The sequence below is a fragment of the Trachurus trachurus genome (genome assembly GCF_905171665.1).
Source record: "Trachurus trachurus genome assembly, chromosome: 23".
In the NCBI taxonomy this organism is placed as follows: domain Eukaryota; kingdom Metazoa; phylum Chordata; class Actinopteri; order Carangiformes; family Carangidae; genus Trachurus; species Trachurus trachurus.
Window position 1 is genome coordinate 6,490,577 of NC_139912.1, and position 26,473 is coordinate 6,517,049.

General features: G+C 39.6%; 2 protein-coding genes across 2 annotated transcripts; both read left to right on the top strand.

The window, feature by feature from the left end:
- The first annotated feature begins 3,256 nt into the window (after positions 1 to 3,256).
- Positions 3,257 to 19,451, top strand: pah (phenylalanine hydroxylase). The gene is made up of 13 exons (XM_083999818.1): positions 3,257 to 3,567; positions 4,767 to 4,886; positions 8,780 to 8,963; positions 12,066 to 12,154; positions 12,689 to 12,756; positions 13,897 to 14,093; positions 14,854 to 14,989; positions 15,070 to 15,139; positions 15,255 to 15,311; positions 16,414 to 16,509; positions 17,975 to 18,108; positions 18,208 to 18,323; positions 18,862 to 19,451. The coding sequence occupies exons 1-13, from the start codon at positions 3,478 to 3,480 to the stop codon at positions 18,903 to 18,905; spliced, it is 1,401 nt and encodes a 466-aa protein (XP_083855944.1). The 5' UTR covers positions 3,257 to 3,477; the 3' UTR covers positions 18,906 to 19,451.
- Positions 19,452 to 20,443: 992 nt separating this feature from the next.
- Positions 20,444 to 26,473, top strand: th2 (tyrosine hydroxylase 2; the record flags this gene model as incomplete). The annotated part of the gene is made up of 12 exons (XM_083999819.1): positions 20,444 to 20,698; positions 22,249 to 22,423; positions 22,649 to 22,737; positions 22,837 to 22,904; positions 22,990 to 23,040; positions 23,141 to 23,286; positions 23,889 to 24,024; positions 24,121 to 24,190; positions 24,280 to 24,336; positions 24,996 to 25,091; positions 25,199 to 25,332; positions 26,228 to 26,473. The coding sequence occupies 12 exons, from the start codon at positions 20,444 to 20,446 to the stop codon at positions 26,391 to 26,393; spliced, it is 1,443 nt and encodes a 480-aa protein (XP_083855945.1). The 3' UTR covers positions 26,394 to 26,473.

Below are 26,473 nucleotides of genomic sequence, written 5' to 3' on the forward strand. Positions count from 1 at the left end.
AGAAAAGAGTCACCACAATGCTGCTGCTGGAAGGCCGCAAGTGGATTCTTCAGCAGCACCCCTGCGGATGGTGCACATGTGGACAACAATCACAAGATGTCTGTCAACTATGTCCATTAATCAACGACGGCTCATGAAAGCACAATTAGAAACCTCACAACTCTATAAGCGATTATCATCTCTAAGCACCCCTGCTACTCCTCTGTGCTGGAGTCGCCACCCTCCGTCCAACTGCACTTTTTCCCAAGAAGTATAGTTGGAAAGGAAAAAAAAAAGGAGAGTTGCATAATCATGACAAAAGCAAAAATTATTATATATCAAAAAAAAAAAAAAAAAAACAGGACAGCTGCAGTGTGTAAAAGAGCTCATTCCTCGCAGACAGTAACAGTGACTCGTTGCATCTGGACCGTCATTAGTGCGAGAATGGACCTTCAGTGTGTGAATAAGACTGAGGCCCTATGGAGAGGAGCCATTGTGGGATGCACACACTGCACCACTTCTTGTGATAAATGAGCAATTGTCTCCATCATCACCATTAATGACAGTAAATGACGCAGCGGGGAAGCTCTCCATCCAACTGTACTATACAATGTGAGGAGGAACCCTGGGACTTTTTTATGTGACATCACATGGGTCCAGATGGGTTCATCAGGAAAATAGTGAACTACACACGCACGCACAGAGGCACAACTATAAGTCCCTATAGTCTGTGGATGTAAATGCTTATGTGCATTTTTATTATGAGCAACTTGCAAATGAACAAGCTGTAAATACGGAGCAACATTCATCTGGATAAACAATTATCTGAGAGATGCTAAGAGGAGCACATGTCATCTGACTCATTATCAATGTATAAATATTGATTAGTGCAGCTTTAAGTGTCCATTCAAGTCTGTTAAATTACACCTTCAGCTTACACACAATATAAAATATATGCAAATTAGAGCTGTCAGCGTCAATGCAATAATAACAACGCATTAATGCAAATTCCTTTCTCCTCCTATATTGACCTTTGACCTGGAGCTTGAATCAGTTGCCGGAAATGAATCATCTGCAGAACCTGAGCTAAACGGTCGCTGGTGACAGTTAGTTACCAATGGGATGGAGGAGCCATCACGTCGTTATTTAATGCCAACAGCAGTGAGGCCTTTGAGGGTTCAGCGACAATATTTGTCATTGTTTTTAATAAAGTTGTATTTGCATAAAGCATTATATTTGTCCGCTATTAAAGGTGTACAGAAATGGCCGTTTGTCCTGTTTGTCGCGCCGAGTTGTCACGAGCTGCAACACGAGTTTACCCGAGTGAGGAAAACGAATTTGATTGGTCGTTATCGAGCAGGCGGGATATTCAAAGCTTGGGGCGAGCCCGAGCTCCGTGTGTGTGTGCGTGTCTCAGACGTTTGAATGACGGATTACGGATCCAATACCAGTGGCTGGTGAATCGTGTACAGGCTGACGTATAATCCGTGCGCCTGCATTATCCAATGCGGAAAAAAAAATACACACTTTCATCCCGGATTTACTCAAAAATAGAATTTTGCACAAAGTTTGGCCTACAACGTCTGAAAGATGAGTTATCACATTAATTTTATGACCCAAAGTGGGCTCAAATTCAATTTTCTTTTCTGTACACCTTTAAGCACCTGAAAAAATATCCCTTTAAGGATTAAGTCTAATCGAATGAAAGCCTAAATGCAAATGCTAAATTGACTTTTAAAGTTTTGTAGAAGTTGAAAACAAAACTAAACAACTAATAGATCCATCTTATACTTAGGCTGTACATCATCTTTTAACATTATGATGCAGACATACATTTTGCACGTGTGGGTAATGTATGAAATTCAGCATTAAATAATCGCACTGTGTCCAAATGTTAACATGGTGTTTTAACAACAAAAACAATCTATTTATATTATTAAATTTATGAATTTTCTAATACTTTCTCCAGTGGTAAACCAGGAGAGAGTGTGTTATGCAACAGAGGCACTCACACACTTTGAACCAGCAATTTAAGGAGAATATGTAGGAAAATCCCCATGTACTGTACTGTAGGTGTTTTCAGTAATATTTAACTGTGATCAATCTAACAGCAAAAAGCTACCATCAGTTTTTGTTATGATGTAATTGGATCAATAGCTAGAGCTTGGACATGTTTTTCCTCAACTGGCAAACAGCTGGACTGGTGGTTATTATCAAAGCCACACTGCCCTCATGTGGCACCTGTGGAGTCCCTCAGCCTCAGGTGGTGATGGTGAGAGTTGGGTTTTGACAGGAGGTATGGGTAAAACATTTTACTAAAACTAAATGAAAGCTTTAATTAACAACTTGAGAAAGTCACACAAGTTATGATGTATGAGGAAACATGTGTAAAAAAAAACACTTTGAGGGCTTATATTGTCTCCTGGAGAACTGTGACTCTTAGGTAACCGTAGTTGATGAGAACAAATAACATCAGTTATAAAGAGGATTTAAGAATGTAGCGTAATATTGCATTACTATTTAATTTGAATTTATTTTGTCTTATTTATATGATTTAATTTATTCAAGTATTAGATTTTAAGATTTTTTTTAAAAATCAATGTGTGAGTTTATTTCTTTATCTGTTTATATTTTGGTCTTTATTTGTGATTAAACCACTTTATCAGTCATTTTATTAGTTTAGTATTATCTTGTCTTATGTTATCCATCTTCTATCTTTTCAACTAATAGAGTGTGATGTCATTTTAATGTTTAAATGTTGCATTTTTGTCTAAATTTGTAGTTAAAACCACTTTATTTGTAATTTCCTTGTTCTGTTATTCTATTTGTTTGTAGCCTATTACTTATTTTATTCAGTTAATGGATTTTAGGGATTGGGTGTCATCTCAATTTTCATCAATTAGCCTATTCAATTATCTTTATAGTTTGTATTTGGTCTATTTTGTGGTTAAAAACACTTTGTAACAGGATCTGAGCACAAATGAGGTGAGAGAAGTCTGAGGAATCTGAAAATACCTATAGTTGTGGGTGTTCGTGAACGCCCCCTCAACTCGATCCAATGATTAAACGAATACTAATAGCCTAATAAAACAAGTTTCCTGATTGGTTCTGCTGTTTCTTCTTCTAGCTACCTGTTGTCTGCTCTGCCAGCCTGCATGAGCGCACAAACACACACACACAAAAATTAATAAAGAAAAAGTTCCAGCATAAAGTCATACCCGGGGGCAACCTCAGCCCAGCGGTGCACACAACAAGAACCAGATGCGTCATTGTGATTCTGTTTCACAACGAAACATCCCGTGACAGGCAGGCAGCCCGGTGCGGCAGGCAGGCAGGGGGATGTGGATGTGGAGTGGAGTCACGTGGCCTGCGCGTTAAACCGGGAGAGGTTTTATAGACACGAGCAGCTCCCAGAAAGTTCAGCAGCACAGCCTCACAGAGAGCTCAGCAGCATCAGCGCACACAGACAGGTTGTTTGTTTACCTGCACGGCCTCGACATGGACGCTGCCTACAAGAAAGTGAACGGTACCTACGGCCCCGAGGCGGAGAAGAAGGAGGAGAAGGAGAAGGCAGACCAGGGCACCCGGGTAAATCTGACCTCTGACTCCTGACACCTCATTATTAGCTACATCTAATATAATCAGTTATTACACATTTGCATTTGTTTTTGTCTAGTTTTTTCATCACTTAGTGCAAATCCACCAACTGTCTTGTGTTTCTTTTGTCATGACATGATAACTGTGAGCTGGGAAAAAAGTAATTTACTATAAAAACTGTTTCATCTCCTTATGCTAATGCAATGCAGCAGCAGAAACAGAAAGAGTCATAGCTGGAATATTCCAGGTACAACAGGAGACAAAGCCAGTGAATAGAGGAGGGGGGAAACAGCTGAGGTCATAATGAATGAACAATATGTGCAGTGATAATACACCTGGGTAATATGACAAGGTCACTAATTACAAATAATCACTAGAAAAGACTATGGGTGCAGGGATTTGGACAGATTGGATATAGATTACATGTTTTTGTTGTGTAGAGATGAAATAATTACCCGATTAATCAATAATTTGAACAGCTATGTTAAATATGACCAATTCCTGCTTCTAAACATGTTTGTTTGACTTATATGGTCAGAAATCAAATTGAATTTTGGTTTTTGGGAAGTTTTGACGTTTACTTTTTTGTTATTTTCTCCTATTTCACACATAATTCCAGCAGTAAATCAATAATGAGATTAATTATTAGCTATTAGATTAAACAAATTCCTTCACTGTTCACTTTTGCACTGAGAAGTATAAGGTTGGTTCAAGAAAACAGTTCAGGAATCTGTAAAAAATTGTGACACCTGCAGAGATTTTTTAAAAAAAAAAGAGAAAAACATCAGCATGTGTTTGTGTTCATTTTCTCATTTGTTAAAAATCCTCTGGTGTTTGGAGCTTGTCGTCACGGCAGCGTTATGTCGGCTGCAGAGGGGTCGGCGCCTGGAGGTTAAAGGTGCGAGCTGCTCTATGCTTTACGATCTGCGGTGTCATGACTTTGAACAAGATTTCATGCTCCTTCTGGTACATATGGCTGCGCTTTAACACAGACACACACAATTAGAGAGCCAAACCCAAATCAAACAGCAATACAAGCGATTAGAAAATCTAAAAATAACACATGTTTTTCATTTGATCTGTGCAGCAGCGGAGCTATAGGCTGCTCCCTGCACCGTGAACCTGAGCGCACCTCTTGCACCCTGAGGCTTTCTCTTTTATCTGTGGCTTTAATGTGTCTTCCTCCACAGAAGAGAAGAGGCTCCATGTACCTGGAGGAGGAGACGGGCCAGAAGTCAGAGGTGATCTCCTGCATCTTCTCCCTCAACGAGGAGGTGGGAGCTTTGGCCAAGGCCCTGCGTATGCTTGAGGTAAAAACCTGACAAATGTGACCAGACCGTTTCCTATCTGTCATTACTCATCGCTCACGGTTCAAAATCCTGCTTCTTCCTGCATGCCTTTAAAATAAGCTGCAGGTGATGCATGCAGCATGCAACAAACTGCAGCAGCAGCAGCAAACCAACCAGAGAGCGCAGGAATGTTAATTTAGTGTTGGGGTGGTTTAGTCTTCACGTGGTGAAACTAACTACTCCAGGCTGTGGGTTAAAAAACACAGCTTCAGATCACTAAAACCAACTTATGTAACTTCAACAAATGTTTTTAATGATTCTGAGGAATCCACAAACAGCAGTGACAGTAACATGGAAATAAACAAGTTGAGTGTTTGAAGGAATAGTTCCACATTCGGGGAAATTGACTTATTAGCATAAGATCAAAACAAGCCAGGATTCAGTTATCTTAGCTTAGCCTAGCTTAGCTTAGCTTAGCTTAGCATAGCATAAAGACTGTAAACAGTTACGTCATGGCTAGTTTGGCCCAGCAAATAAAAGCACAGCTACCTCAAACTTATGTTTAATCTTCATTTATTATAATCATCATTATTTTTATTGTATGAAATGTCAAATAATTTTATTTTGTATCAAGTTGCTCAAGCCTCCTCAGGTCTTTCATCTTCAAAAAGTTATTGATTAACATCAAATAAGCTATTTTACACAGATATTAACAGATTACAGTGTAACTGGGAGGTCATTTAAATAGTTACCACGTTTAGTTTTGCCAGTATTTGCGTTGGGAGGAAAGTAGGAGTCATGTGTCTGACTCTGTGCGGCTGTTTTTGTGTGGTGTCCGAGGCCTTTTTTGACCTTTTGAAGAAGCAACAACTAAAACAAACTGAACTTATCTCTGTTGTTTGTGTATCAAGTCGTGTGCAAACATGTCAGCTGGCTCTTTGATCCACTGACCCACCTCCTCCAGCCAGGTGTCCCAAAGCAATCACACAGTGACTAGCGGAGGCGAACTGACTGAACCAGACACAGAGCTGCAAAAATTTGTCAATCTATTGATAAATCGCAAAGCAGAAAACAAATCAGCAACGACTGTATAATGATGATCAGTTAACGTTAAGTAATGTGGATCTGTTAACGTTTAGTAATGTGGATCTGGACTGTTTTTCTAGTCAGGGATCAATTTTATAAGATTTTACAGACCAAATAATTAATCAAAATCATATTTTACTACATGTTAAACTAATCAGTAGAATATAAAATAGTTAAAATCAATCCACCACACATTTAACATCCAAGTTATGTTCTTTTATAATGTCAGGAGATGGATAGAAAGAGGAACAATAACGATTTAACCAACAGAGGCTGAGATATTCTGGCTTTGTATCGTATTGCCTACATTTCCCATAATGCAATTCAACCTATCTGCCTCCAGAAAGCGCACATCTTCTAAACCTTACACCTCCACTTCAAAACACTCTTGTTTTTTCCTTTTAATCATTAAGCCTCAAGTTCAAGTTGACCTAAACTATCACTACGACAGGTTAAGCCCTTCAAAATAAGACTAACCATGATAAAAACAGTCCGGCGAATGGAGAGGAAGGGAACCTGTTGTACTTCTTTCTTTCTAATTTGCACGTCTGCAACCTCGAGAGGGTCAATGTATCAGTGTGTGTCGTGTGTTTTTTGTTATTGTGTCATCGTTCTGAAAGGCCCGTGTGTACGTGACAGTGCGAAGGCCCGAAGTAAACACTGATTGTTTAATCTTCAACTTCGATGTCCCACTAAGACTTCAGTTTGCTCTTCCTGCTGCAGGCAAAGCTCAAAGTTTGACTCCAGAACATCCTTCAACAAAAAAACAAAAACAATAACTGGGAAAAACAACAATAAAATAAAATAAAATTTGATTCATGATTTTAAGATTAAAGAGAAACATTCCTCTTCTCAGACATGTGAGTAATTTGGGGGTGGGGGGCGGAGACTTGAGTGGGTTGACTGTGATCAATACCAAGTATGTGCCAAATTGCTGTTCTCCAAATGCAGCTGCAAACATCAGGATCCTCTTTGAACCTATGAGCTCCCACGTTCCCGATCCTCCCCCTGCTCCACCCCTCCCCTCTTCCTCTCATTTCCAGACTTTTCATGTCAAATGATCCCCAAACCATCAGCACACCGCCTCATCAGCCCCTCCAAACCCCCCCAACAACAGAAAACAGCTCACGTTGCACAAAAAAAAAGAAAAGAAGAAAGCAACGACATCATGTGCTCATCGTCTAATCTCCATATTTTCATTCATAAAGGGGTCACACAAACTAAAACCCACCGCACTGTTTATCCGCCTGAGTCTCAAGCCCGGGCACGCAGCATGTGACACGGCAGCGTGCTTTTCATGTGACGACGAGTCGGAGCCACGGGCCGACCTTGACCTGGCAACCTCGGGCCGGGGGGTTTAATAATATCACCTGCGTTACGGCGAAGGGACGGCTCAGAGGGGTACTGAAGCCTGACCAGATGACCCCCCGACATGCTGCTGCTGGCTTTAGGATTTAAGGTGGACTAAGCTGGACCACGATGAAATATTTCACTCTTAATGCACAGAAAAAAAAGCACTTTTTGGTTCCAAAACTTGTGCAGTCACCTAAAAACAAACATATCTGACTTTATAGAAATATAACATTTAAATATTTTTATTTTATTTGTATTACCATGGGCTATCTATCTATCTATCTATCTATCTATCTATCTATCTATCTATCTATCTATCTATCTATCTATCTATCTATCTATCTATCTATCTTTGCACAAAATATGAGAGAACATATTTCTATACCATGTTAGAGAGATGACATCAGGGAAATCATTTATGGCTAATGAGTTTTACTTGAACACACCTCATTAGTTTTTAAAGCTCTGCATGCATGATATATTCAGTGTGGGTTTATATAATGGTTTTAATCTTCATACTTGTGGATTTAAAGTGAATAACAACACAAATTAAGTTAAATAAGTTGAATTTCTATTGGAAAACGTCTTTGTTTTCTTGTTAAACATGTTGAGAAAGCAACAGTAAATCCTCAGACTGTGCAGAGATGAAATTACTTCAGAAAACTCAAGGCATCCTGTCTTTCAAGATGCCAGCCTGGACACTGTCTTTGGTTGTGTCTGAACTGTCCCCGGGGGAAAATACAAGACCACATGGGCTTTAAAAAAAAAAAAAGCAAAGCTGTTATATATCGAATGAGATCCAGATGGGAGAGAACAGGGGGGGCCCTGCTGCTCACGCCCTCCCTTTACTTAGCCTATGGTAGCCAGGGAACAACATACTCCCATCTCCCTCCCCAAAAGTTACATAAACAAAAACACATTTTTGATGGTAATTACGACTCGACGATCACGCTTCCTCACACGAGCCGGAGCCTCTTTGCTTTTCTTTTTTTTTTGGAAGTTGGAATCACGGCCAAAAAAAAAAAAAAAGTCTGGAAACTTTCCCAAAAGGTTCTTGTGTTCATGCAGCAGAATGAGGAAAAAAATGCAGAAAAGAGCAGAGTCGGGGTAATTTATCTGGCAATTTTGCACCAAATCAGTACAATATGTCCTGAATACCTTCACTGTGCAAGTTACCAGTCACCAGTGTGTCTGGTTCAGTGTCCGTTTGCAGAGAGAGAGACAGAGAGAGTTCAAGGCAGCTCTTACCCAAGGTCAGGGTGCAGAGCAAAACCTGAGAGATAATATCCATCAATTTAGCAACATCACAGCTCCCTCTAGTGGCCAAACATAGGAAGTGTAGCAGCAAACATACAGTATTTACACTTGCACCAACTTTGTTTGATTTGAACCTTATGCTTGGGGGAAATTCACCAAAAATAAAAACAAAAAAAAGATCAAGTTCATCATCTCAGCTCTCACCTCCACTCCTGCAGGACAAGGGCATCAACCTGACGCACATCGAGTCCCGTCCGTCGCGGATGGACAAAGACCAGTACGAGTTCTTCATCAGCGTGGACTCGACCTGCTCAAAGGCCTTGGATGAGGTCATTGACGGCCTGCGCATGGAGATCAGCGGCCACGTGCATGAGCTAACACGCAACAAAGAGAAGGATACAGGTCAGACAGTGTGTGTGTGTGTGTGTGTGTGTGTGTAGTGAGAACAAGATAAGCATGAATCCTCAACCTCATAAAAACACTGGCTGTGTAGAAAATGCAGCTGCACATGAACATGCTACTCACATCATCTTATACTGTAAATCCTTTTGACCAATTGATCACTTCCTATCAGCATTTAATTGATTGTAAATTGCTCCTCTGATCCAGAATAACTCAAAGAGGAAGCAAGATTCAGATTTATTTATGGATTGCTCCTTGAGATGAGCAGCCATCTCATTTTCGAGGGGGTCCAACGTAAAACGCAAAGCACATACAACACATACAGTCATGACAACAGACCAAAACCCCCAAAACCTATCCATACAACACAGTACGATACTGTATTGACATAAGACACCACCACTAAAAGCACTGACATGATGTTTTAAAGGGATAGTTCAACATTTTGGCAAATTTGCCTATTGCCATAATCCCTACAGTCATAGCAGTAGGTTCATTAGCTTTAATTATCGGTGCATGTTGTTTTGAGATTGGCGGGGCAGAGACGTGAGCTGCTCAGCGAACACAATGGAGGTGAATGGTACTTTCGCCTTTCCCTCATCAAACTCACCAAATACACAATCCAACTACTGCAAAACGCTATAGTGGAGAAGTTGTGACATGCACATTCACCACGCTATGAGATAATCATGTAACATTTACAAAACAGAATTGTTTTTGAGACAAATGCGTAGCTGGAACTACATTACAGAAAAGCAAAAGTATTTGCTTCATGTGTCGTAATGTTACATAATTATACGAACTTGTCCACCAGAGCATTTTGGAGTTGTTGGATTGTGTATTTTGATGAGTTTTGGGGGAAAAGCGAAAATACCATGCACCTCCATTGCGTTAGCTGAGTATCTCATGGCTCTGCCCCACTGATCTCAAAACAACATGCACCAACAACTAAAGGTGATGAACCTACTGTTATGACGATAGGGATTATGGCAATAGGCCAATTTGCCAAAATGTTGAACTATTCCTTTAAATTGAGGCAAACTAGAGTTTTTAAAAAGACAAAAAGAACTGATAGTTCTTATGGTGTCAGGCAGCTTTAAATTTGAAGGTCCAAGAGTAGTTTTCCACTTTTTATGTGGGTGAACTAATGTAAAGGAATTATAAACACACAGCTAAATGTCTGTAGAGGAACTTAAACTACAGTAGACTCAGAGTCTGCAGCTGTGTGCTAAATGCTAACAACAGCATGCCAACATGTTTATCAGGCTAAGTTTGGAGACATTTCAGTCTGGGTCAAAGTGTTGGAGCGACAGTGCCACCCCGAGAGACACACACAGCTCAAATTATCCATTTATCAACCGAGCACAGTCAGTGATGGTTGTCGGATTGTGGTTTATGAACCCCCCACCCCTCCAGCTAGACTGTTAGTCATGGACAGCCAGTGTCGCCGATGAGACTGATGGCCCATCGCCCGCATCTAGACCCCCTTTATTAGTTGTTTCCAGAATGACATTAGTTTAGCTACTGAGGACCAACAGGCCCGGCGTGAACAGAGGAGCCCTGTGTCCCGGGGGCCCGCACTAACACGGGGGGAGCAGAACACGCCAAGGTCACGGCGGTCTGAGACAGACAGGGCCACCATGGATCATCCTTTGACCCCCAATGGAGACACTGAGGTCTAGTGGTCAGGGTCAAGTGGACGAGGAGGGGAGGGGAGAGTCACGGCCCTGTTTGTGAGACAGCCTGTTTATGGAGGAGCCTGGTCCGGGGGGCCGATTGTCGTCTTCGGGGGGCCTCGGGGTAGACCACACTGCACAAATGTAGATTAATGATTGGGCCCCAGTGTTTTTTTTGAGGGTCATAAATCCATATGAACCAGCAGATGCCCCTCATGTGCTCATCTGTTGAGTGTCAACATGCCAAGGCTCCCAAACACAAAAATCCCTGCAGTCAGTATACAGCATCAGCTCGTTGATTACAGTCAAACTGTGGCGAAAAGACATTTTTGATTGGTTTCTATGCAAAAGCAAAAACACAAATAGATCTTTAAAGAATAGAATAACCTGCTACTATTGTGATAATAACAATAATATGTCAATTTTCAAGCTAAAATATGTAAACAAAGGCAAAAATTACCTGTTTAACTTTGTTTTATGTCACTGTAACGTTAATATACTTGTGTTTTTTTTATATATATATTTTTTGGGCTTTTATTGCCTTTTTTAATTGATAGTGCAGTCGAGAAAGAGACAGGAAATGGGGAGGCAGAGAGTGGGGGAATGACACGCAGGAAAGGGCCGTCCGACGCGGGACTCGAACCGGGGCCGCCTGCACCGAGGACTGAGCCTCAACATGGGGCGGCAGCTCTACCCAGTGAGCTAAACGCCGCCCCATATACTTATGTTTTTTTATCACTTTTAAAATTAGATTTACATTTTCTGACATTTCATAGGTTAAACAAGGTCAAAAATGACCTGTTTAACTTTGTTCAATGTCACTGTAACAAATATAATTGTTTTTTTAAATCACTTTTAAAATTAGATTTACATTTTCTGACGTTTCATAGATTAAACAATAAATCAGTGAATCATAAAATTAAATATTTTTTTTAAATTAAAAATAAACAGCAGATTAATCAATAAATCAACACTGAATGTTTTTTGTAAGAGAGTGCAACTGAAGTTCAAGCATATTTTAGCTGATATTGTTACACTGGATGTTTAATATTAGCATTTTATAGCTTTTTTTCTATTTTGTTCTTTTTAATGAATGAGAATAAAATCAATAGTTAAACAAATCTTTAGTTGCAGCTCTTAAAACGACGTCTTTGTTCAAGCAACACTGATGTAAAACCGACAAAAGCATCACTGGGACTAAGCAACAGTTGGTATTTTCACTGTAGTGATCACTAACTATCAAAATAATTATCATTTCCTGTTTATTCCAGCTCACAAACGCAATATGGGATCAATAAATAAGCACAATTCTTTTCTCTGAACACTAAAATTGATTCGACTTGACTGAAACACTATGTTGCATAAAAAGACAGATTATTATTATAAATGTTTAATAACTGTTATCGATTCTCTGATTCTCCTCCAGTGCCGTGGTTTCCTAACGACATCCAGGACTTGGACCGGTTCGCCAACCAGATCCTCAGTTACGGCTCCGAGCTGGAGGCCGATCACCCGGTAAAGACTGACTCATCCATCATCATCATCATCATCATCATCACCACTGTCTGTGCAGCCACATCCTGCCTCTGCATGTGTGTGTGTGTGTGTGTGTGTGTGTGTGTGTGTGTTTTTGTGTGTGAATACGTGTCCACTCACGCCCACATGTCTTATGAAAGACGTGGGGCTGCAGAGATGACAGGCCGCACTCTGCCGTCTATTCTAATGGAAACTATCTAGAAACACAAATTGATGTCATTGCTTTAATTGAGCCCCTATAATTATAGATAATTGCTCCCTTTTGCCACCGCCATTAAAGCGAAATGTATTCATCATAAGCTGAAAAACACTCTACAAAGGCTTCATTTGAATATGTATTTGCGTGCTCTTGTTAGAGACGGAGTGCATAATGCTGTCAAAGGCCACGGGGGTTTAAGCCTGAGCAGAGGATTTCCTCGCTTTGATTTAGCTCAGAGTGGCCGGGCTGCGATCATGAGATCTAACATGGCTTTCCTTTGTGTGTGTGTGTGTGTGTGTGTGTGTGTGTGTCAGGGCTTCACAGATCCAGTCTACAGAGCCCGCAGGAAGGAGTTTGCTGACATCGCCTACAACTACAGACAGTAACTACTCTTATAAATCTCTATTTTTTATCTCCATCTCTGATTTACGTCTAATTTTCACATCTGGAAAAAAAGTCTTAAAGAAATATTTCATAAATATTAATAAAGATTTACGAGATTTAAGATTCACTCCTCTGCCTCAAAAACACCCAGTGAGATGACTCACATTTACATCACTGTGTAACACTGACCGACTGTGTAGTCCATAGTCATAGTCACCAAAAATCTAATATTTTCAATTTGTAGCATTGATCAAGCTCTTACTTTCAGGTTTGATACTGTATATGCAGATTATCACAGAATGAAAGAATACAGGAGTTGAGGGAAGTAAATAAACTGTTTATAAAGAAGAAATTTATATCAATTAGTTCATGGATACTGAGATATACACTGTAAAATCAAGCCTTTATTCATACAGTATGTGCAAAATTTAAAGCTGCTATATGCTATTTCCCCCCCTCCATGATTTAAATATATTTTGAATGAGTATGAACGCCTTAATTTGTAGAAGTATTAGCCCACGACCACAAGGAGTCGCCAAAGTCAGAAACACTCAAATCCTGCACATAGGAACATTAAAGAGCCGTTTATCCACAACGTTAATCTTCTCAGAGGATATTTTTAGTGTAACAGGTGGACTATTAATTTTTTATCCCATAATATAACAAAATGATTGCCAACAAACACTGTTATTTATGTATTTATATAGATACCGTCCCTGTGCAGCTTTTGTGTACTCATCCTTTATCGCTTACTACTGTTTATATAGTGCTACAGTTAATAACAGTAACACTTTATAATAAGTACACACTATTAAGCATTAATTAATACTGAATTCTTAATTTATAACGCATGAATACTCATTAGTATGTAATTTATAAACACAGTTAAACATGTTTTACTCATCATTGATAAGCACTAACTGTATTTATAAACTACATACTAATGAGTATTCATGCGTTATAAATGAAGAATTCAGTATTAATTAATGCTTCACTAATGCTTAATAGTGTGTACTGATTATAAAGTGTTACCGTCAATAACTAATTATTGATTCTTATATTTTCAGTGCTTGCCCTCTCAGCGGTCTTTATACTAACAGATACTATATATAATAGTAACTTTCTGTCTTTGTGCCAGTGGCCAGGTGATCCCCCGGGTAGTGTACACAGAGGAGGAGAAGGCCACGTGGGGAACCGTGTTCAAGGAGCTCAAGACTCTGTACCCGACTCACGCCTGCCGCGAACACAACCGCGTCTTCCCCCTGCTGGAGAAATACTGCGGCTACAGGCAGGACAACATCCCACAGCTGGAGGACGTGTCCCGCTTCCTGCAGTGTGAGTGAAGCCTTTTCAGGAGTCGTAAACACGTTTTTCTTCCTTTTTTTGTATTAAATAGGTTAATACAACATTTATGTGTGTTCTGCTGTTTTCCTGTTGATTTAATCATCCTTTTTCTCTGAACTTCATTGCACGTACTGTATTGTTGCACGTACTGTATTGTTTTGTCTATAATATTATTGTTTTAACATCATTTCTATTTATGTGCTGTTCAATTCTAAGTAATATTTACACAATCAAGTTGTAATTTTTGAGAAAATATTATGCAACTCTTTGCACTTAATTCGTTTGACTGGAATAGAAGTGCATGTTTTATGTCTAGGTGACTCATGCATGAAATAAAACGTTTAATTTAATTCTATGTGACTGTTTTATTAGGTTTATTAATGTAAAATAGAATAAGTCTGACTTTATTGTCTGAGGCTCTAACACCGTCAAAATTTAAAATTTAAATATTTTCTTTTCATGATTCCTCAGGTAGAAAGTTATAAAATTATTTTTCCAGTTTATTTCCTTTTGGGTTTTTTTACCAGAGTCATTCACCTTCAGTGTTACACATGATAGGAAGCATTTATTTATTCATTTTGGAAACCTCTCAGTGTTTACGTGGGAGTCTTCAACCTATTCAAACGCCGCACTTCCTCCCTCCCTCTCTTCTGTCTCTCTCTCTCTCTCTCTTCCTAACCACTGTTATTCAACACTCACCATCTTCTCCTCCTCCTTCACCTGTCTGCCCCTCCTCCTCCTCCTCCTGCAGCGTGCACAGGTTTCCGGCTTCGCCCGGTCGCCGGCCTGCTGTCGTCCCGGGACTTCCTGGCTGGACTCGCCTTCCGTGTCTTCCATTCCACGCAGTACATCCGTCACGGCTCCAAGCCCACGTACACACCTGAGCCGTGAGTGTCTCTGTCTAAGAGAGGAACAGAAATACAACATTGATATAAATGTCAGGGAGTAACGTTTGTTTCTCACACAGGGACATCTGCCACGAGCTCCTGGGACACGTCCCTCTGTTCGCTGACCCCGGTTTCGCCCAGTTCTCACAGGTAATAATACAGTGACCTCACACAGCAGAGGCAATTAAATAACTTATTTATTTATTATAATATATATGTAACACAGGACATTTTGTGACCATTTATTTTCTATTTGCCTGTGTAGGAAATTGGACTTGCCTCCCTTGGTGCCCCTGATGAGTACATTGAGAAACTTGCTACTGTGAGTAACATGCACAAGAGAAATATTATCACATGACTAATTTCTAATTTTGGGAGATTGCTTTGATTTTAAAATGCTTTAATTTACATTTTCTTCTCCTAAATTGAACGGAAGCAGGTGTTTTTATCTAGTTTCAACCACTACTAGAGACAAGAACTGGAGCTTTCATCTCAATGATGCCCAGAGAAAGTGACTGATTAGCTCAAAAACTTCTTTTGAAATTAGTTTTGATTAAATTTAAATATCTCTATGATTTACTGTGGGGATTTTTTATTGTACAGCATCAGTGAATGGTCCTAAAGGGTCATTAGCTTTGACTGAGCTTTCATATCAGCATAAATAATCCTCTTCCATGGAGCCTGCCATTGTTTTTACAGTGTCCCAGAATGAACAAACTCTTTAGAGAGGGGATTTCTTTTGCATTATTATTTGCATTATTTTAAAATTACCTGCAGGCCACCGTAGTTTCTCTCATATTATGCTTAGAAAGGGGAGGGTGCAATCTACAATCTGACCACTAGATGCCACTAAATCTCACACACTGGTCCTTTAAATTCTAGATCATGTAAACAGTGACCAGTGCAGCTCCACATCACAACACTGATGATGAATGCTTAAGATACAATGCTAAGCTACTGTAACAGCAGGAAGAGCCAAGGAGAGTTAAAGGTATAGTTCAACATTTTGGCAAATTGGCCCATTGCCATAAACCCTATAGTCATAGCAGTAGGTTTGTTACCTTTAATTGTTGGTGCAAGCTATTTTTAGAACAGCGGAGCAGAGCCGCGAGCTGCTTAGAGCTACGCTACGGAGGCTCATGGGATTTCTTGGTTTCCCTCATCAAACTCATCAAATACACAATCCAACAACTCCAAAACGCTCTGGTGGACAAGTTGTGACCTGCACATTCACCACGCTATGATAGTAACGTAACTTTACGAGACAGAGTTGTTTTAGAGGCAAATGCAGAGACTGCTTGCTGAAAAACTGCCCCCGACGGAAACGCGCATCAGTGGTTTTGCATGAATTTACCTCAAAAACAACTTGAACTTGACCTTGTATGAATCACATCTTTACGGTTGTGCTGTGTGTGTGTTCTCAGGTGTACTGGTTCACCGTGGAGTTCGGTCTGTGCAAGCAGGGCTCAGAGATCAAAGCTTACGGAGCTGGTTTGCTTTCATCATTTGGAGAGCTGCAGGTAAGAGGGAGGGAGGGAGGGAGGGAAGGATGAGGGAGGGAGGGGGTAACTCTAGTGTTTGAGACAAGAAAACAAACTGTGCATCAGGGTCAGAAGGATTCTAGGGCAGCCCACCTCCTGCTGAACCCCCCACCGCCCAGTCTGTGGTTACAACACAAGGCAGTGGGTTAGTGGTTCACTCAGATTCGGGTTTAATGTGTCAGTGGGGGAGTCGGCTCAGCGGCCCAGTGGGGTGTGTGGGTAAAGTGGTTCACTGGGTGAATCTGGGGGGAGGGGGTCGAGGGGAGCAGCTCACTATCCAGGTCACAGGTTACATCAGCCTCCGTCAGCAGAGGATGTGCACTCTGCCGAGCCACATCATCAACAGACAGATCGGCCGAGCCCTGAATAATGCTGCACTTCCTGCGTAGTGACGGCCGTGACGGGAATAGACACACACACAGACACACACACACAAACATAAACACACAATGAGACACTGAAATCCCTAAATATTCTTTATCTTTCACATCTTTAGGAAGTTTTGTATTCTCATTAACATTTTCAGGGCAAACATTTTGTACATTTACCCTCAAGCTCAACCCTTAACCTTAGTAGCCCTCAAAACCAAGTGTTACGTATGTATCTTTTTAAAGTGTTGTGGACTATCTGTCAGTTATTACTTTGGTTATTAGTTTTTTTTGTAGCCTATAAATTAGTTGAGTTAGTTATGAGTTGATATTCAAACAAATAATCTGTATAAATACCACAACCACGGACATATTCAGCTGAAAGTCACCGCACACCATGGCTTATTGAAAGGTAAACACCAGCTGTAACTATCATTAGATAACTCTGAGGCTACAGGAGATGACATTATAGCCCGGTCATCTTATAACATTATCGGCACAAACATTTCACGTAGGCCGTATCTTGATAAAACAACTTAACAACTACATTACCACCGAGAAAAATGACCATTTTGTAACTAAACAATAGCAACATGGCTTGTCCGCACCGGCCGGCTATTTGACAAAAGATAGTAAAATAAAAAATAAATGTTATGCAACAATGAAAATGGGCCTAAACTAGGATAATACAATGGTTTTCGTAATATTTAGGGTTAGTATATATCTGTTAACAAAGAAAATACTGAATTCTAGGTAGCCCTTGCTACCAAGGGTGGTGTCAGAGAATCTCAATACTGAGGGACAGCACTAGCACTTCGCAGGAGTGTGCATTTTTGAGATTGAGGGTTAACTGGAATTCACCCTGTATTTCTTTTTAGATGACTGAGGCCTACGTATATCTGTGGGCAGTGTCTTTCCTATCTTATTTTTACGTTTTATGTACCCACTGTCTTATTATTTAACTATGTTTGTTTCACAGTCCTACGTCTTGAATGTGAATCTCTCGCAAATTGCTTTCCAATGTAGATTTTACTGCAGATGGCAAATAAATGACTGCATGCACTGATTTCTTCCAGTACTCCTTGACGGACAAACCCAAACTCATGGCCTTTGACCCAGACAAGACCAGCCTGCAGAAATACCCCATCACAGAGTTCCAGCCTGTTTACTTTGTTGCCGAGAGCTTTGAAGATGCCAAAGAGAAAGTGAGGTAAGAAATGTTTTTGGTTTTTCTTACTCTCTCTCTACTCACTTAGCTTGTGGTTCCGGTTGTGTAGCTACTCATCTTGTTTTACGTTTGTGTGCACAGGAAATTTGCTGGCACCATCCCACGGCCTTTCACGGTGCGCTACAACCCCTACACCCAGAGTATTGAAGTGCTGGACAACACTCAGCAGCTCAGGAACCTGGCCGACAGCATCGGGAGTACGTAGTAGTTACAGTATCACACTCACAGCATCACTGTTCTTCAGCAACACACAATATTTAGATCTCTGAAGCAGCAGCAGCATCTCCTGTCCCGCCTGTCTGCTCTAATTACAAAGCAAAGCAAACACAGATCTTATAGTCACTAAACAACGGCCTAAATGAGCATCTCGCTCAAATGCTGTAGGGCTTTTATTTTGTAATTTAGCTTAATTGCCCTGTTTCCCCTATTAGGCCTAATATTACATTATAATAATTTAGTGAAAGAAGCAGGCTTTATTTCATATGAGGCACTGTTAACCAGTATAAAAAAGTCTGGTTTATTCTAAATAAGTAAGAAAACGCCAAGAATATGTAAATTTTAATAATCTTAATGTAATTTTGCATCTTATGACCCCTAAAGCTCTTAAAAACATTAATTTAAATGGTCTACACTTGTGTTATACAATGTTTTATGTAAAGATTGTCACCATAATAACAGAAAAATCATCATTTTTATCAGATCGATGTCTAACGTTTGTTTTTCTTTTCATTCCAGGTGAAATGGGGAAACTGTGTGAAGCCCTGCGGAAACTGGCGTAACTGCACATTTTAATCTGGAGCATCTTTTTTCTTTTTTTTTCTTGTTCATTTATTAGACTGCTGGCCTTTTATGGTTATGCTTAGCATGCTTGCTAAAATTAGCTTTTCTTTGTATTAAAGCAAATATGCAAATCAAGTAATGGCTTATTACTGTTATCCATTTAGTAAGATACCTTTCTCTGTGTATTTTAGTGAAGTGAATGAAGTGTAGCCTGTTACTTATGGACGATGATAAAGGAACATGTCGACATTATCGCAGTATAAATGTATACATGCTTTTTCAAAATAAGACGGTTTAGACAATCAACGTCTCAGTGCCTTAAATGACTTTAACCAGATATGTATACATATAATTTTTGCTTCTAATACAATGGAAAACAGCTGCAGTAGTCCAAATATTTCTTTTTTTCTATGCATTTTAAACTTAAAGGTATATTGAGAGATTTTTTTTGTCACTTAAAAGCTTTCACTTCGCTGGGCTAACTTAAATGTTTTGTATATGCATGAAATGTTTTAATGAAATAAATAAATATTTCTCCTCTTGCACATCCTGTTCCTGTCTTCACTTTTATTGATCACTTCAATATTTACAGTTTAGAGCTATTTCACTTGAATATTTCTATTTTATACTTTTAATCCAACACGTAGGATGCAATATTAAACATTAACCTTTCCAATATACATTAGGTACATTTGCTTCAACTACAATATCAAATTGCAGCCTGCATGTTGCACTAATAATAATGATCCAAAACTTGCACTTAAGTAAATTGTCTTTGCTTAACAATATGTATATCTTTTTTATTATTATCCAGCTGTCTGTTCTTGCAATGATTGCTTGCATGTGTACAGTAGATAGTCTTAGTACTGTTTTAATGGTTGATGTAACATTCAATCAACAGTTAAAATAAGCCTTTTAGCTGCTGATCAATGTGTTCTGAATTAAATGACCTGAATACTCACTGCACCACTGCAAAATTGTGATTAATAATCAGCCAGTCAGTGAGTTTTCTATTTCCTTTTATAGCCTGAATAAAATGAGATAACAGTCAGCCATGAAACACTGGTATGACTGTCTCCTTTAAATTTGTGTATGTGTGTGTTTGTCTCTTTTTAAATGGACCTGGAGTCTAATAATAAAGTCTATCTATCTATATAACTTTTACGTCACCTGTAATGACCTGTTTTAGTTGAATGCACCTGTCATTCACAAGATTTCAGCCCTAATGCTTTTTTTTTCCTTTTTTGTGCCACCACCACTGTTATTATTATGATCTATTTTTCCCTCTGTTTTTGTCCCATAAATAGATGTTAGTATGATCATGACGCACAACAGGCCCCCTCCCTAACACACAAAAAAAGAAGAAGCCAAACGCACGTGCTGTTGTGTGCTTGCGCAACTGATCTCCATAAGCCCCCTCAGATGACAGGGTATTTAAACCTGTCCGCGGCTCCCGGTGAAGCCACATGAACCTTCTCCGGTGACAAACAGCAACAGCAACAGCAGCAGCAGGAACAGTAGCAGCAGCAGCAGCAGCATGAAGACGGACGGTGTGGTGCAGGCGACCCCGTTCAGCGGAGGCAGGAAACAGAGTCTGATAGAGGATGCTCGGCGCCGGGAGCGCAGCAGCGGCTCCGCGGGCTCCCCGGGGCCCTCCAGGTTACACGGGTCCGACGGCTTCGTGTTCGAGGAGAAGGAGAATGAGAAGGACGGCAGGGTCACGCTCAACGTGCTGTTCGGCCTCAGCAACGAGAAACACGACGGATTCTTCAAAACAGGCAAAATATTCGAGGTGAGAGCCAAAACAACTTGCAATACAACTAATGTGGGCCTCCAGGGAATAGACAGGCCCTACACTTCTAACTTAACTCAAGTAAAATGAACTACCGTTAACTGGAGTACACTGTAAAAATATATAGGCTATACTCCACTACAAGTATATACTACACTGTGCAAATACACCTGTCCTGCATTACCTGCGTGTTTAGTAAAAGTAGCCTTTATAGTATATTAACTATGCTATTTAAAGGGACAACGAGGAGTTTTGGAAAAGCGAAGCGTTTTCACACTACATTTATGAGCCTCCGCGCGCACCGTACATTTCTTTGACCCGGCGCAAGACGGACTCATGTTTTCATTCATCAAAAATTAAAGTCAGAGGTTCAAAGAGGTTCACATACCATCGTAGTTCCGACCATAAACGGCGATTCTGCGGCGTTATTCTCATAACTCGCCATGAAGGAAACGCTGGTCGGCTCGACCAGCATTTCCGCCACCACTAATAATAACAAAATAACGATAGAGACAGATCGATATATTTAGCGAAAATGGAGCCATTAACAAGTGTGAGTAGCGGAGATTCATCCACATTAACGTGAGACTTTTTTATAACCGAATAGAAACTCCTCGTTGTCCCTTTAAATGTGAAATTGCTAATTTCTAATTTTATTTAATGGCACTTCAAGAATACTCTATTAAAAGTAAAAGAAATTATAGTATACTGTAAAAAAAAAAAAAAAAAAAAAAAAATACTGCTGTTTACTACTACTGTGCTCTGTAAAAGTAGCTCTTCTTTTACAGTATGGAAATACACATTGCTTATTTCACTCAAGTAAAAGTAACTAAATTACACTGTAGTAACACTACAATGACTTGAATTAACAATACTGCACTCTAAAATATTCCTGTTTTACATTCCTACTGTTATTCAAGTTAAAGTAAATGCAATACACTGTACAGAAATACTCTATTACTATTAAGTGAATTGAACTATATTACTATATAATTTTACTCAAGTAAAAGTAGATCCTAGTTACATGTAAACAAACTGCACTACACTGTAAAAACACTGAATTAAAAGTAAATAAAACCCAACTATAAAATCTGTTAAAGCTATTTCAGATTTAAAACAAATAAAAGTCCATTCATATTAATCAAAAGTATTATATATTTTATCAATGTATCGTAATTGCTGATGCTGTCATGTTTAATCTGCATTTTTTAGGTTGTGGTCCCTAAATGCATCACCTGCTTTTTGATTTGAGTTTTAGTCTCTTAATCTCCTTAACAGTTGTATTGCAAATGAGGTTTTAAAAGTCTATAATGTGCACTTTAGGCTTTTAAATATGACCAAGTGAACTTCTGCCTAATGAGAGACAAGATACTGATTTGTCAAGATGGTAAAAAAAACAAAAAAACACTGCCTAAATAGAGGCAAAGTGAATAGCTATTGTATCTCCTCTGAGGTGTTACATGGTCAAGAAATGAATACATAATAGAGAAATAGTCTCTTTTTCCCTCCTTCATGTCTGTATATTCTTTAACATCCTTTTCTTTTCATAGACGTTTGAAGCGAAACTTCTCCACATCGAAAGTCGACCGGGGAGGAAGTCGAAGAACAGCACGACAGACCTGGAATTTTTCATGAAGTGTGAAGTCCACAGCTCCGACCTCGACGTGTTCATCAACTCCCTGAAAAGAGTTGCCGACGACGTTCGCTCCATACCAGAGGAAAAAGGCAAGTGCACCTTTTCTTTTTTTCTTTTTTATTATTGTTCTTATTTTGTCTTTTCACAATTATTAACATTTCCTCTCTAGGTACATCATGTTTACTATTACTGGCCTCATTTATCCCATGAATGCTCCTTTTGAATGTTTCCATATGATAATAAGATGCAGCTAGGCCAATTACAAAAACGGCTAATTAATTTTTTTTTCTCCCTCCCTCCAATCAACATCACAGTTCCCTGGTTTCCTCGCCAGATAAAAGACCTGGACAGATGCAACATGCTAATAACCAAATTTGATCCAGACATGGACCAGGACCATCCAGTGAGTGTTGACGGATCTGTTGCAAAATGTCACAGTTTTACTTACTGTATGTTGCAGCTTGTTTATGTTTTTTTTTTTTTTTACTTATGTTTCCTGCAGGGATTCAGTGATCCAGAATACAGAAAAAGACGGGCTTACATCTCTGAGCTTGCCTTCAGATACAAACAGTGAGTCAGATCTCCAGAGAAGCCTTCAATTTCCTCAGTATCACTTCAAATACTCTGTCAAAAACACATTTTGCCTTTGCTGCAGGGGGGACCCATTGCCCATTGTGGAGTACACGGCAGAGGAAATATCCACATGGTGAGAAATCAACCGCACATTTAACAGATTTCGTCCGTGGGGGGAACGGGTTCAGAGTGCAACGATGTGATAATGTGGTGCGACTGTGTTTAAATTGAAGGAGGGAGGTTTACCAGCAGCTGCGGAGCATTTACCCGAGTCTGGCCTGTCGTCAGTTCCTGGACGGTCTGCAGCAGCTAGAGAAGGAGTGTGGCTACGGAGAGGACCGCATCCCTCAGCTCAGAGAGGTGTCCGCCTGCCTGAAAGGTGACAAAGACAAGAAAAATGAGAATAAAAAGAAGTTGCAGTCTGTAGATTCAGTGAAAGCCAAATGTGTGGATGGCCCTGCTCGTCTATAAGATCTAAAAAGGATAGAAAAAGTTAAATTATGAGAGATTTTTTTTTCCTTTTAAACTTATTTATATCATTCTAAAAGAGAAAAAGTAAAATTCAAATAAAATATATTGTCTAATTTGCCAGTTATTGTCTCCATTTGTCTAAGAAATAAAAAAAAAAGTCAAATTATAACTTCCCTCATACTAAAGTGACGCCTTAATACGTCTTGTTTTGTCTAAACAATTGTCCAAAACTCCAAATTATTCAATTTACGTTAATAAATGTCAAAGAAAAAGCAACAAATCTTCACATTTAAGAAGCAGGAACAAGTAAATTGCCAGTTTGTTTTCTGTCTAATACCTCAATGGCCTAATTTTAAATAAGAGTGAAATTAGAGTGTTAGATATAATTATATCCAAAGCAGATGTTGAATGAAACACTCGTTCACACTTGTATCTCATGTATCCATCCACTGGCTCTACTTCCTGTTTGACACATCCTGTTGTCTCTCCTCCTCTCTGGTTGTTGTACAGAGAAAACTGGTTTCCAGCTGCGTCCAGTCGCCGGCCTCCTGTCAGCCAGAGACTTCCTGGCCAGTTTGGCCTTCAGGGTGTTTCAGTGCACGCAGTACATCCGACACGCCTCTGCCCCCATGCACTCGCCCGAGCCGTAAGTTTCAGCTCAGTTTATCTGCTGCATAACTTTTCTTTTATTGTCGTACGGATCTACTGTATTTCACAGACTCTTTCTGATCTGCTCCCACAGAGACTGTTGTCATGAGCTCCTGGGTCACATCCCCATGCTGACGGATAAAGAGTTTGCACAGTTCTCACAGGTAACGGTGCTGCACTGCATGTCCACTGATCTGATCTAATCTCTTTTAGTTGTATTATATTTAATACTAATTCATGTGACTATTTACAGGAGATTGGACTGGCTTCGCTCGGAGCTTCAGATGACGACATCGAGAAACTATCAACGGTAGGTGTTATTTAAAAAAACAAACATTTATAGCCATAAGTTTGTCAATTTAAAAGTAAATTAAGATGAATTTACATTTGTATAGGCCTGGATGTGTCTCACTTTAATGGTTATTCAGTGCCATCTAGTGGTTAAAGACAGTAACTACATATCATATTGAACCTCTGATGTTCAGGTTTATTTTTTGTGAATTTTTGCCAGTTTTTCTCTCTGTTCAGATAATTTTTAAACTGCACTTACCACACATGAACCGTGTCCTAAATACAATACAAACTAATGTATATTCTGATTCATAATGTCAAGTATAAACCTACCAAACAAGATAAAAATGCACAAATGATAATCACTCAAAATTTCATTAAAGAACATCTTAAGGGTATAAAAAATATAATTTATGTCTATTCCTCACAGTCTGATGATGCGTGTAAATCCAAAGATTTAAAGTTTTATTTGTTATTGTTAAACAAAACGCACCTCAGCACTTTCATCTGGTTTTCGCAGCTTGTCTCAACATGACATATAAATAAAGTTATGCTGCTATAAATAAAATATGCTCAGTGCGTTCACCAGTGAATACAGAAACCATAACCCTGTCCAGACAGACATGAAATAATCGTATCTGCTTTTATTTTTCTTTTATTATTGTGTTCTGTCTTTAGTTGTACTGGTTCACTGTGGAATTTGGCCTGTGCAAGCAGAACGGAGCAGTGAAAGCTTACGGCGCTGGACTCCTGTCGTCCTACGGAGAGCTCGTTGTGAGTGCCATCTCTCTGTTCACACACAGATAGTTTTACTGCAGCGTGTTCTTCTTATTTTATTTGCTTGGCGCACCAACAGTCTTTGACCTCCTGTTTTCTTCCAGTACGCTCTGTCCAATGAGCCAGAGTACAAGCCGTTCAACCCAGAGGAGACAGCGGTGCAGCCGTACCAGGACCAAACCTACCAGCCTGTGTACTTTGTGTCCGAGAGCTTTGAGGATGCAAAGATTAAAATGAGGTATATTTACTAATTCATTTCATGTTAAACACTGTCAGGAAAACCAACATCTAAACCATGTTCATACAGCTGGTAACAGAATAAAAACATCAAAGCTGCAACATACATTAAAGCTGTGCATTACTGGTTAATGAAAGCTTTACCACGAATTTAATCACTTTTCCCTAATGCTAAACATTAACTTGCAGTTTAGTTTTCTAATCTTAGAGAGAAACATCTGTATTTAATATGCTTCTATACTTAATATCCATTCTTAAACTTAAAAAAAATGCATTAGCCCCATGACAAATGTACTATGACAGAACATATAATAGGTATTTCCAGCCTATGGTGCCTCTGACTCTTTTACTCGTGTTAACAGCTGTATCCATCACTTTGTCCAGACCAAAATATCCCAACAATCACTGGACAGTTTAGATTAAAATTTATTTTTCGAGTTTCGGCAGTCCTGACAAACTCAGCTGTACTTTTGGGATGAGTTGCTGAAGTAGTAGACATTAGCCAAGAGCTGCTAACATGGCTATAGACCCTTAGCCTTGATATTTAATTGAAGTTCTTTACCATTTTACTTTTTATCGTATCGGTATCTTCAGTTTTTCTTTTAAATGTATGCAGCTGCTATGGAAACATAATGTCGGACTGACTGAAGGAAAACCTAAATAAATTGGGCAAAAAACTTAAATTCAAGGTGTAACAGGTCACTGAGTGGTTTGATGAGTATAAATATCATATAAATCATTATGTTAACGACTTAAAGTCACAATTTGAACACCTTAAATCACCAAAAATATCTATGCAGAAGAGCATCAATGCTGCTCTGAAACCCTGACCGTCATATCTTGATGTCTTTGCATCTTCTAAATACTAACCTGTATGTCTTCATGCACTCCCACAGGAGGTACTCTGCAACCATCAAGCGTCCCTTTGCGGTTCGTTACGACCCCTTTACCTGCAGCATGGAGATTCTGGACCAGCCAGGCAAGATCCAAAACGCTCTGAGCAAGATGAGAGAAGACCTGAAGACCCTGCAGGGAGCCCTGGAGAAGCTCAGCTTGTCCTAAAGACAGGGGACAGAGACTCTCTGCAGAGAGAGAAGACAAAGAGAGACTTGCAAACGAAAAGGATGGACATTAAGGCCTGT

What these genes read in the sequence shown, in the direction of transcription:
- pah (XM_083999818.1), top strand. Translation starts at nt 3,478, where the DNA reads ATGGACGCTGCCTACAAGAAAGTGAACGGTACCTACGGCCCCGAGGCG. An exon ending in CGTGTCCCGCTTCCTGCAGT is followed by an intron (nt 14,094 to 14,853) that starts GTGAGTGAAGCC and finishes CTCCTCCTGCAG; the next exon opens with CGTGCACAGGTTTCCGGCTT. An exon ending in ACATTGAGAAACTTGCTACT is followed by an intron (nt 15,312 to 16,413) that starts GTGAGTAACATG and finishes GTGTGTTCTCAG; the next exon opens with GTGTACTGGTTCACCGTGGA.